The sequence below is a fragment of the Halichoerus grypus genome, chromosome X, assembly GCF_964656455.1.
Source record: "Halichoerus grypus chromosome X, mHalGry1.hap1.1, whole genome shotgun sequence".
NCBI classification, from domain to species: Eukaryota; Metazoa; Chordata; class Mammalia; order Carnivora; family Phocidae; genus Halichoerus; species Halichoerus grypus.
Window position 1 is genome coordinate 51,850,550 of NC_135727.1, and position 12,646 is coordinate 51,863,195.

At 35.6% G+C, this 12,646-nt stretch overlaps 1 protein-coding gene across 3 annotated transcripts in view; it reads right to left on the reverse strand.

The window, feature by feature from the left end:
- LOC118553187 (protein diaphanous homolog 2) overlaps positions 1-12,646 on the reverse strand; it is a 951,294-nt gene that overhangs the window by 890,385 nt on the left and 48,263 nt on the right. For all 3 annotated transcript variants that reach the window (XM_078064453.1, XM_078064454.1, XM_078064452.1), the window contains one exon: positions 11,266-11,442. In XM_078064453.1, coding sequence (XP_077920579.1) covers positions 11,266-11,442 — 177 coding nt within the window. The remainder of the gene's footprint in view (positions 1-11,265; positions 11,443-12,646) is intronic.

Here is a 12,646-nt window from a genome sequence, read left to right on the forward strand (position 1 = left end):
AAAGAATACTTGTTCCTTCTTTCTATAAATTTGCTATAAATTTCAATGTATGTTCTATAAACTGTTTCTGCAACATGTCTTGATCCCAGTTTAAGGCTGTATTTTCCACTTGCTCTTTTAAAATCTGAACTTGGCTTCACCATCAAATGCTTGCCTTCTTCCTTCTGCTTCTCAGTAGTAATTATTCAAATATTCTTTAACTTCCTTGTTGAAGGGAACTGTAGCCCTGAATGGAATGAACCAATGATATGCTAGTACCTAAAAATATGCCCTAGCATGACAAGGATTATGGTTTTGATTTTATAGCATTTAATTAATCTTTTCTAAATATACATTCCATAATTCCTCTAGCTTCTGTGAACTAGAAAGGATAAAACATTTCTAAAACTCTAATAAAATTATCAAGAATTTGCTCCATAATTAGTTGGCCAATTCTACCCGGCATTAAATAACTACCTCATGTTTTCAAAAGATCCAGTTAACTTTACCTATACAGACTGCAGTCATTTAACATATAAAAGCTCAGATGGAAAACAAAGTTGAAGGAAAAAAAATTGTCTAAATACATTATCTCTGCAAATAGTATAAAGCCAAAAGCAAGAAAAAAGCATGATATTGAATGAATGTTATTGAGTATGGCACAAAAACTCAACTATTTCTGCTTTCAGGTCTTATTGGAGGGATGTAACTTTTAATACCTACATATACCACTTTACCATCAGGAGGGTAAATTCAGAATATATGTTGGATATTAGAAAACACAAATATTATTTTTACTTTCCTATAATCCTTAATTCTGAAACAGTGGTTTCCAGAGTCCAGAGACTACATAAAGGATCCACTGCAATTTGTGAAATATACACATTTTTATTCAAAAAATACAAGAAAATAAGGTTTACTATTTAACATGATAACAATGGAATCATCAATGGATCCATAGGCCCAAATGGTACATAAGGTATCTTAGGGCAAGAGTGGGGTATTCACAATGTGATTCTGTTCACTGTCCATGTACTGCAACATACCGCAGCTTCCATTTTCTTGGTTAAATGGATTTACGCATTATTTTATCTAGTTTTAACTAAATCAACTATCAAAAATAACAAAAAATGGAAAAGTGGTATTCAAAGATTCCTGCAAAGACAAAAGATTAAATAGCAAAAATGTAAGCACAAGGAAACAAGAAAATGCTAGACTGTTATATATCCTACTCCTAAGTATGAGCCTTTCATTCATCATATCATATGATAAAAATAATGAAAACCTAAGGCTAATAAGCTGATCCTACACGATTAAAAATTATTACTGTAGCCATCTGAAATATGGATATATATCATTTTCAATGATGACTCCCATTTTATGTGCATATACCTTGAAATATTAGCTAATGATAGTACAAACCCACCTCAAATTAGCAGACCATTTAAAAGCCTAGCATTCAGAACATGAAGAGAGCTTTTTCAATTTTCTCAGCAATAATTAAAATCATGTGATACTCAATCCAGCACTTTAGTGAAGTTTTCTAAACTTAATGACATATGTTTAGAAGCTTTTTTTGAACTTTTTCTTTCATTAATAGCAAAAGATAAAGGTCCAGTGACACTGGGGAAACTCTTGGTAGAAGCTGCTGAAATACATGCAAAACAACATGGCATTAAACTAAAATACATTCCTTTGTCAGCAAATACTGTCAGAAGACCCACAGAAATCATTGCTTAAGATTTACTAAAACAAGTAGAAAAATAACTCTGTGGGAAATTTATCACAAAGTTGAATGAAAATAGTTTTTTTAAACAACTCAGCTTATATTATTTGCTAGATTATTTCAATAATGAAATACAGAAACTACTTTTCTTTGAGTCACTAATGGAAAGAAAAAAACATATTACCAATATAAATGATTTACTTAAAAAAAGATGTTTTATGAAAAAACTGTTAAGTGGGAAGGATTCCTGAATAAGGTCACCCCACGTGTAAAATTTAAGCCATTCTAAGAAAGAAATTGAAACCAAAGTACACAAGGTGCTACAGAGTCAAGAATGTAGTTCTTTTTAATTAAAGCAAGATATTTCAAGGAATATAGAATATTTATATCTTGAAATGAGATAGGAAGTGAGCATGAAAACATACTGTACCAGATATTTCTGGTTATCTCGATAAAATATTTAAAAACTGCTGAAATTTAGCATGACAGGCATTTTTCATTCACAAAACACTAGTAATCCCTTCAAAGTTTAGCATTAGTAAGAAAGTAACTGCTTTTCAAATAAACTTCATTAAAAAAATAAACACATTGGCAGACCCAACTTCCCTGTCAGTTTCCTTCACCATTGCATGACTCACCTCTTTCTCCTTCTTCCTGGCATTAGATGCAATGTGAATAGACATGAGTAGATCAAACATGGAGGTGAGGGTCTCCACATTATGGATGTGGAAGTAAAAATGCAAAGAGTTCATGACCCTTACGAAATTAGTTGAGGCCCATTTTTTAAAGCAAATTTTGATCCATTTATTTAAAAATATAAAAATGCAACATTCCAAATTAGTTAGAAGAACTGTCATCAAGGAAGATGGAAGTTTACTAGCCATGGTTTAGCAGAAAACCTTTGCTTGATTCATAGATTGGACTGAGAAAAGTTAATACTATGATTTAATAAGTGTTGCTAACGATGTTCTTGTTCCATTTGGACCTACATATTTCTTTCAGATTTATGTTTCAACTATAACAGACATTAAACCAAATAACTGAATGAAATGAATCTGGAACTAAACCTTCTAATTACTGCCTTTTTAAAAGTAAGACATAAAAAATAATGAAACAATGACATTGCTCTCACTAAAAAGTTAATCATAACAGCAAAGACTTTTGTACCATTAATAAATAAAATTTTAAATCATTTTAGGGGTGCCTGGGTGGCTCAGTCTTTAAGCGTCTGCCTTCAGCTCAGGTCAGGATCCCAGGGTCCTGGGTTCGAGCCCCGCATCGGGCTCCCTGCTCTGCGGGAAGCCTGCTCCTCCCTCTCCCACTCCCCCTGCTTGTGTTCCCTCTCTTGCTGTCTCTCTGTCAAATAAATAAAATCTTTAAAAAAATAAAAATAAATAAATCATTTTAAAATCTTGTTCATGTTTTTCTCGTTATTATGTCTATATTTTACAACAGACATAGTATACTAATATACATACATATATGTATAAAATTTTTAAATAAAATACCTTGGGGTTACTTGCTCAAACATACATATTTTTCTAACAGGACAGTAAATCAAGAAGTTTATAGACTATTACACTAGTGCAGAGGTTGACAAACCTTTTCTATAAAGGGCCAGACAGTAAATGTTTTAGGCTTTGTGGGTCACAGGGTCTTTATCACAATTCAACTCTGCAATTGTAACACAAAAGGAGCCAGGAATGACATATAAACAAATGGCTGCATTCAAAAATATTTATAAACACTGAATTTCATATAATTTTCATGTGCCCTAAAACAATCTTTTGATTTTTTTTTCAGCAATTTAAAAACATAAGGTTAAAACTTTTTTTCAAACTATTCTTACCTTTTGAGCCATACAAAATAAAATCCTAGAGGCAGGGATAGTGTATTTGTCATCTTTATGTTTTCCTGGACCTAACAAAGTAGCTGGCATTCAGTAGAGTTGTCAAATAAACTTCTCCATTTTCTATTTCACAATTTCACATTATGTCCTGCTCTATCACCCCTATCAGAACATAAGCTTCTTGACAGCAAGAGATTCCCTGGAGTTCCTCTCCGCTCTTTCTTCCTCAGAGCTTAGAACAGTACCTGGCATACAGAAGGCATTGGACCTTGATAAACTAAATTGTTCAAGCTCTGAGAATGCTTTAATGCCAAAAAATACTGAAAATTCGTAAGTGACATGGGGTTTCATAGAATATTCAGGTCTTCCCTGTTTCCTCCCTGAGCTCCTGCACAGGGTTAAGTGCCCACAGTGCCTATTCACAGCTGTCCTACTACTATTGAAAACATTTTTTTTATTTTCTTCTCTCCCTGACTAAACTCTATGAGGGCAGTAGAGGTATTGCATTCATCTTTGTACCTCCAGCATTTAACAACCTGGCACACTGCACATATAAAAAAATGGTTGTGGGGGCACCTAGATGGCTCAGTTGGTTAATCGTCTGCCTTCAGCTCAGGTCATCGTCCCAGGGTCCTGGGATCAAGCCCCACATCGGGCTCCCTGCTCAGCGGGGAGTCTGCTTCTCCCTCTCCCTTTTGCCCCTCCCCCCACTCATGCTCTCTCTCGCTCACTCTCTCAAATAAATAAAATCTTTCAAAAAAAAAATCACTGTGGAAATACATTCATGGCAATAAATACTAGTGGAACCTTTCAAACAAAAAATATATTTTGGAAAACATTTCTATGTACAAACCAAGAACAGAGGCAGTAAATTGTGAAGTTTACCAGCTACAACCAGATAAATTTGCAAACCCTAGCTCCTTTAATTCTTCTTCGTGGGACTCCTACCCTACTACTCAGTTGCGAACCTTTGGTGAAAATCATATTTGGTAAGGAAATTTAAAAGTGACTCAGATTTAGTTACCTTTTTAAAAAAAGATTTTATTTATTTATAAATAAAGAGGGGCAGAGGGAAAAGGGGAGAGAGAATCTCAAGCAAACTCTGTGCTGAGCACGGAGCCTGACGCAGGGCTCAATCTTATGAACCTGAGATCATTCATGACCTGATTCAAAATCAAGAGTTGGACACTTAACTGACTGAGCCACCCAGGTGCCCCTTAGTTAACTTTTAGATCTATTTACTGGATAAGTTTTGCTCTTCCTTTACAAGCTTTTCTTAACAATCTATGTAAGAAAATAAAATATATTATCTAGATGATGCTGGTGTTCTCTCAGTCTAATAATGTATAGTAAGGACACTGGAAATGTAAATGTAACCAATGGAAAATATGTGATCTGAACAATTTCTAATCATTTCTGAAAACTATTTCCACAGCTTATTATAGATTTTTAAGATTTAGTTTACCTATATTTTATGGTAATTTAACTATTAATTCAAATTACTAATGCTGACAGCAGTAAAAGGTTCTCATCCAAGCTAACCAACTCCCAAGACTAATGTTGGATAATAAAGAAACCCAGGAGAGAGTCAGAGGAGAACAAGTACACTTGGGTTAAAGTACAACACCTGGAGTCCAAAGTCACATATTCTCACTAAATTGATGAAAGCCAAAAGTGAGAGAACAAAAACTAAAAAGCTTCGGGATTATTTATGGCAGTCCTAGCAGACAGAATATGGGATAATTTAGTATTTATTGCATATAACTATACTATCATTAAAATATGCCAAAAATGCAAAATATATTAATACAAATTGCTGAATAGTAACAAAGTACAAAACAAATTTGCATGTGGAATCATATTAAAATGAGGTTGAAAGGAAGTGTGCCTACAAATTAATCAAAAATCATTACTAGTCTCATCTTTTGCATATGACAAAACTATTTAATTATCTATGTTAGAACAGATCTATATGAATCCAATGTCACCAATGTAAGCTGGACCTCCACTCAACAGATCCTTCTGCTAGCTAATAGAAATCAAATTCCAACTTGAGTTTCCAAGAAGTCTCGATATGTCTATTTTTTAAGCTTAAAATGGAAACCCCCTCTCCCTCGACTCCCCCAAAAAGAACTGCATACAGAAGAGTAATAATACTCAAAAGGAAACACAAGTGTCCAGACATATCTCTCTCCTTGTTCTAACTGCCATTAATTCAGTTTGTATAAAAACAAGTTACCACTACTAAATATTTAATAGTCCTTAGGCAGTATACTCAGTGTGCAAAAACCAGTTCAGTTATTCTCAAAGGCCATGGTAAGCTCAAACGCCATGAAACTTAGAATATTGAATAATTATTCAATTACACCAGTATTAATTTACTTAAAGTGGAAAGGAGGAGACATTTCACCAATCTAATTAGAAGCAATACAAAATGCTTCTGATTAACATGAGAAAGGTTACAAATATGAATCTCATTCAAATTTGAATTCTGGGTTAAAGATGATATGTAATACTACTATAGTTCAGTCATCTTTTACAGTCAGCAAAAAAAAAAAAAAATGTAGCAGTATTGCTGTTTTGGTCCTACTACCTTTACCCACTTGTGAAACATTTGAAAATATGACTCTGGGCAGAGGAGGGGAACAAGAATCTTAAAGAGCAAGCATAATTTACTCCTGCTGCTAATTATAAAAATCATATAAAAACAAGTGTTTTTCATTCTTGAAAGTTTTAATAGAAATGCTTCCTAATTTTCAATTAATACTCAGTGACTACTCTAAGTACAAAATTCAGTCTTATAAACTATTGCAGACAGGCTGCTAATAAAGGGCATGCGCTTCATAAAATAATCATCTAAAACTTTCAAATTTGGAGCTTTAAAATCTGTCAGCGATAGCCATTGATACCATTACGCAAAAGATCCGTCTATAATTGTTTCACTGAATATCTACAATATGAAAAGTGACATACCAATGCATAAAACAGATATCAGAATCAATAGAACGTTAGTAATTTATGAATACACTAGTAAAGTAAAATCTAACCACTCAGATCTTTCAGCTAACTGAACTTGTTGCATGATTTTACTTAGCAATAAAGAGTCAAGTGATTTTTAAAACAAGCTATTAGTAATGAACTAAGAGTTATAGTAATCAGAGTTAGTACTTAAAAAATTATGTCCTATAGTAATTCCAGATTTAACCCAATATCCCCTAATATCCACATTTACAAGCCTGTACAGTGAGAATTGCTGTTGAGAGATATGATCCTCAAGCATAACAAGAGTTTCAATTATCAAGTAAGACAGGATTATATTTGAATACTACCTTTCATTATTTAAGCTTTTCACCAAAAGTCTTACCAAAATACATCATTACCCAGAAATTCCAAATAATAAATTTTACTAGCAGCTTTAAGGTAACTTATTTCTTGTCAAGCATCTCATACATGATTACTGTGTATAATGTTGTGCTATTTTGTACAATTTTTGAGAATATTTTATACCTTGGTATGTATCCTAAAACACATATTGAGTGTTTAGGTCAAATGGCCTAAATGTTTATTTGTAGTTCACCAAAGTGTAAAAAAGCCAATCAACAGAAATAGCACAATAAAAGGTGAGAATCAAGAAAAACAAGAGTATCATAATGGCCATCAAGTAGGACAAGAACATCTATTACTTTATTTTTACAAGAAAGGACACCTACAGAGTCAAATAAAAGAAATTTCATGCTGGGAAATCTACTTGTCTTTTAGAAACAGAACCACTTAAGTGTCTTCTCCCAATCAATTTAGATAATGGCATTTTAACAGTTTTCCATTATAAATTTTCAGCCTCTTTCAACTGATGCTTTGTAAAAAGAGATTACAGACAACTTTGCATCATCAGTAGGAAATAATCCATCCCAAACTGGCTTTGCCTACTAACCAATATACTTCTGAGTTGCCTTCTACTTCCACTGAGTATATGTACAAGGAAAATGTATTAATTTTATATTTAGCTTAAATGAAACATTATTAAAGATAGGTGCTACAAGGGGCACTTGGATGGCTCAGTTGATAAAGCATCTGCCTTCAGCTCAGGTCATGATCCCAGGGTCCTGGGATCGAGCCCCGCATTGGGCTCTCTGCTCCGTGGGAGGCCTGCTTCTCCCTCTCCCTTTGCCATTCCTCCTGCTTGTGCTCTCTCTCTCTCTCTCAAATAAATAAATAAAATCTTTTTAAAAAAAGATAGATGCTACAAAAATGCCATTTTTTTACATTTTTATGTACCTAAATTTATGTTCCAGCTCAGCCACTTACTAGCTTAGGCAAGTTACAGAACCAATTTGTTCAGACTCTCTCTTAGCTTCAATTTCCTTATCTAAAAATGGAATAAAACTATGTTGCCTACTTTGTGGCATTTTCATAAGGATCAACTGAAATAACACATATAAACTATTTAGTTACATGCCTGGCCAGTAAGTGCATAGTAAATGAAAGCTATGATAATTCATAAAATAACTTCTTCACTATAAATTAATTATGGTCAAACTAAAGATAACGGAAAATACCTAACGTTCAATGTACAAGTAGACTTCTCTCAAAGAAGAGATACAATCCTTAAAAAATATTTATTGATCTTTTGGTTACTTTTAATCAAATCATATTTTTCTAACTTCCTATTCTGAAATTCCCCATGGAAAGAAAAATTCCCAATAGAGAAAACGTGGCTCTAAGTTGTACCTCTTTAAATCACATTTATGAATCCACAAATCTTTTTTTTAAAAAAACATGCATTTAAAGAGGAAAGTGATAATATTCTCAATAAACATTAGAATATTCAAACCACAAAACAGAAATGTTATAAAAAGTGTTAAAACACTATAAACACTGTACACAAATTGAAAAATTTAGAAACTACCAAGAATCATTGTTTTCCTAGGGCTACAATTAGGAAAAAGGCAGATGCATCTCTGATACAGAGTGAGCAAATGGGGAGAGTAGCACAGGAAGATATTGAAGAGGTAAGGTGGGGATCAGATCATATAGGGCCTTATAGGCTATTATAAGTGTACTGACTTTTGTACACCAAGTGAAATGGGAGCCATGGGAGAGATCTGATAAGCCAACTGATATGATATTGTTCAGGATTTAAATGGATAATATTTCTCTATTGAAAATATACTGTAGAGGGTCACGGTGAAACATGGAAACCAATGAATAGTAGTAGTCCTATAGTCCTACCACTATTGTGGCAGCCCAGGTAAGATTTCAACTAGTGTGGGAACAGTCAAGGTAGTTAAGAAATGGTCAGCTATTCCAAGTACCTTACTTTGAATGAAGAGTTAATGGGTTACAAAATGAATTAAAGGTAAGAAAAAAAATAGTCAAAGACAATTCCAAAGATTTTGGCCTGAGTAACTGGACAGATGGATATGTTGATTTTGAATTGATATGAGTCTAGAGTTCAGACATGAGGACTAAGATGGAGGTAAATTTGAGAACTGTGAGCACACAAACGGGATTTAAAAGCACAGTATTGGTTGTAATTACCAAAGAAGATAACGTAGAGAGGAAAAGATGTCTAAGCACTGATTCCTGGGCCTCTACTTTAAAGGTTAAGAACATGAAAAGGAATCAGCAAAGAAGACTGAAAAGAAGCCGCCAAAGAAGCAGGAGGAAAACCCAATCAATGTTGGGGGGTATGGGAGGGGGGAAGCATTTCAAATTGGAGAGAATGATCAACTGTCTCAATTGCTACTGCTAGGTCAATTAAGATGTTTTATCTCTGTGGTAAGGCTGTCACCGATGTCTTCTATTCTTTTCTCAATCCCAGTGAGTATCCTTATGATTGCTGCTTTAAATTCTCCATCAGGCATGTTACTTGTATCTGCTTCACTTAGATTTGTAGCCGAGACCTTATCTTGTTCTTTCATTTGGGATAAATTCCTTCATCTTTGCATTTTCTCTAAGTCTCTGTCTTCTTCCGTGTTAAAAAAGCCAGTTATGTCTCCTCCTCCTGAAAGTAACGGCCATATGAAGAGGTCATGTAGTGCCCAAGGCTTGAAGCTTCAGGGAGTGTCTATGGTATGTGCTGCATCTACTCTGCTGTTGTTTTGGGGCTGCTCTATCCCTCAGGCCAGTATTCTCCAAAAGCTCTCCTTGCCTGCTGTGGGCAGTGTTGGTCCCGGGCCTGAATGTGGCAAGTTTAACCAGGTGTGCTCTGGTCTGCTTGTGAAGTGAGTCACCACCTCCACTGGAACTGAGGCCCTGCAAAACTCTCTGGTCAGGAGATGTGGTGAGGTCAGAGGTTTATGCTGGTCTTCTGGAGGTTAGGCCCACCGTGCTGGTACTGAAGCAAGCCTGAGAAGGGTAGCTCCAATGGAGCACAGAGGGGTGGGGCTTGGTGTAAGCAAATTATGCAGCCAGTGTTGGTGCTGTGCTGCTTCCAGCAGTTGGTTCACTTTTTACGGTCTTATGTGTGGGGGAGGGGAATGGCTCCAGCCAGCTCCTTTGTTCCCAGAGAGGTATCTCAGTGAATGCTGCCTCTCAGGGGCAAGCTCAAGAGATAGCGAATAATCCGCATGCATTCCAGGTGCTCTTCAGATCGCTGTTTCCATGCCATCTGTCCTTGGGTTGTTTGCCTGCCTTCTCTCCAGGAGCAGGGTGGTGCCCTCAGGGCTCTATCCCGGCCAAGCTTCCTGGCTTTCCAAAACTCCAGGCTTTAATCCCTACTGGTTGCAAGAACTCATGAAATTCAGCCCCTCTTGTTTTCCAAAGCCAATAGCTTTGGGGAAACATTCTCCATGTATATCCCCCCATGTGCTTCTCTTTCTCTCTCTCTCTAGCCCTTCTCCAGACCAGTTCCCTCCCCTCCTCAGTAGCTTTGATCCATTTTTCCCCTAAACCACATCTCTGCACTTCCTACCTTCTTTGATGTGGCTTCTTCTCTCCCTTTATTTGTAGAGTTTGTTCTGTCAGCCTTCAGGTTGATTTCTGAGGTATTAAGAATGATTTGATAGTTATCTACTTGTGTTCAGGGAATGAGTTAAGTCTAGGGTCCTCCTACTCCACTGCCATCTTCCTTCTCTTCCCAGGCATTGTTTCTCCTCTATGTTTTTGTTTTTGTTTTACCCTCTGTCTTCCCAACTCTATTTCATATACCCAATAAGATACCTTGTGTTGTTTTCAGCAAAGTGAAATTTGGCCTGTTTTACTTCACAGAAACAGAAACACAAATTAGTTAATTAAAAAATTGATTCAATGTGCCAGAGACTACAAAATACTAGAGAACCCAAATAAATAAGAGAGCCCCTGCTTTCTGGAGGTCACTGTAGAAGTAATAGGTTAGGATGTTTTGTTCAAAAAACAGATACTTCTGAAAACAGTTCTGTTGTATCAACAGGCTTCTGGTCTCTTTTACATGATATAAACACAGTCCAGGAGCACCTGGGTGGCTCAGTCATTAAGCGTCTGCCTTCGGCTCAGGGCATTGATCCGGGGGTCCTAGGATCGAGCCCTGCATCGGGCTCTCTGCTCAGCGGGAAACCTGCTTCTCCCTCTCCCACTCCCCCGCTTGTGTTCCCTCTCTCGCTGTCTCTCTCTCTGTCAAATAAATAAAATCTTTAAAAAAAAAACAGTCCATAAAAACATACCTACTTAAAACCCCATGCTACTTTGGACACACAAATTTTAAAATTACAACAAAAGTAGGGGTCTAACTTACCATCATTTTTTCAAAGAGATCCAGTACTTCCTTTTCTGACAAATTCAAAGATCGTTCATCATATAATGGCTGAGCTGCTGGAAACTCACTCATTGCAACTTGAGAATCAATAGGATGTTGAATAAGAGGTTTTTCTTTTTTGACAGTAGATTTTCTAAAACTTGTAATTCGGTCACGCTACAAAGAAAAAAGTAAGAAACTCTAAGAGAGAAACCCAGAATCACAAATACGAAGTACTGAAACATCAAAATGGCACTTAGTATAATATATATCATTATTGTCTTTTGACAAACTCTTATTTTAAGCAACAAGCTCTAGTTAGAGATTGTACAATTTTTTAAACTTGTAGTAGTTCTTCAGTCTCCGAAGTCTGAGGTGTGAAAAGTATTCCTCAAAAGTAAACCTTAGTCCCTTCTTATTTCTGTTTTACACAGTAAGTAGGTAAAAAAAAGTCCTGCATCAAAGTCATGTGGTTGTTTAAGGGAAAATGTAGCTTTGGTGGCAACTTTTGAACCATGAGAAATAAAGAAAGGAAATAAAAAGAGCTCCAATATTCAATTCTAAGGGGGAAATTACAGTAATGTTTAACTCTTCAAAGTGCCAAAAATTGTGACAAGTATCTATGTACTTTGTCACATAGTGGTTGAGTATAATGGTTAAGAACATAGACTCTGAAGCCACACTGTCTGGGTTTGAATCTGCCCTTTCCTAGCTGAGGAACCCTGTGCAAATTACGTGCGTTCTGTTTCCTAATCTCTAAAATATGGATAACAATGGGCGCCTGGTGGCTCTTTCGGTTAAGTGTCCAACTCTTGATTTCGGCTCAGGTCATCATCTAGGGGTCATGAGATCAAGCCCCATGAAGGGCTCTATGCTCAGTGTGGAGTCCGCTTGAGATTCTTTCTCTCTCTTTCTCTAAAATAAATAAATAGTCTTTAAAATACAGATAACAAGTTAATATATGTTAAATAATGATATTACCTATACCACAGAGTTATTCGGAGATTTAAATAAGTTGATATGTTTAGTGCACTTAGCTGCTATTTATTATTATTGTTGATGTTACTATTATGTCCCTTGCTTTTTTTCCCTAGAAACTGGGGATAACAAGACATCACCTTTTCCATTTAATGGCAATGTTAACATACATAGAAATAGCTTATTCCTACAAATACTATTATGAAGAACTTGATGTTTTATGGATATTGACTCTGAAACTTTGATTCCATGTACAATCTCTAATACTTAGCATAATCTCTAATAATTAGCTTGCTATTTCACATAAAGTGTGTTAATGACTGCAGGTACATGTAAACACCCCAATCTGTTTTAAACCACAAAACATCAGACCTCAAAAATTAGTAATGTCCATAAAACTGAA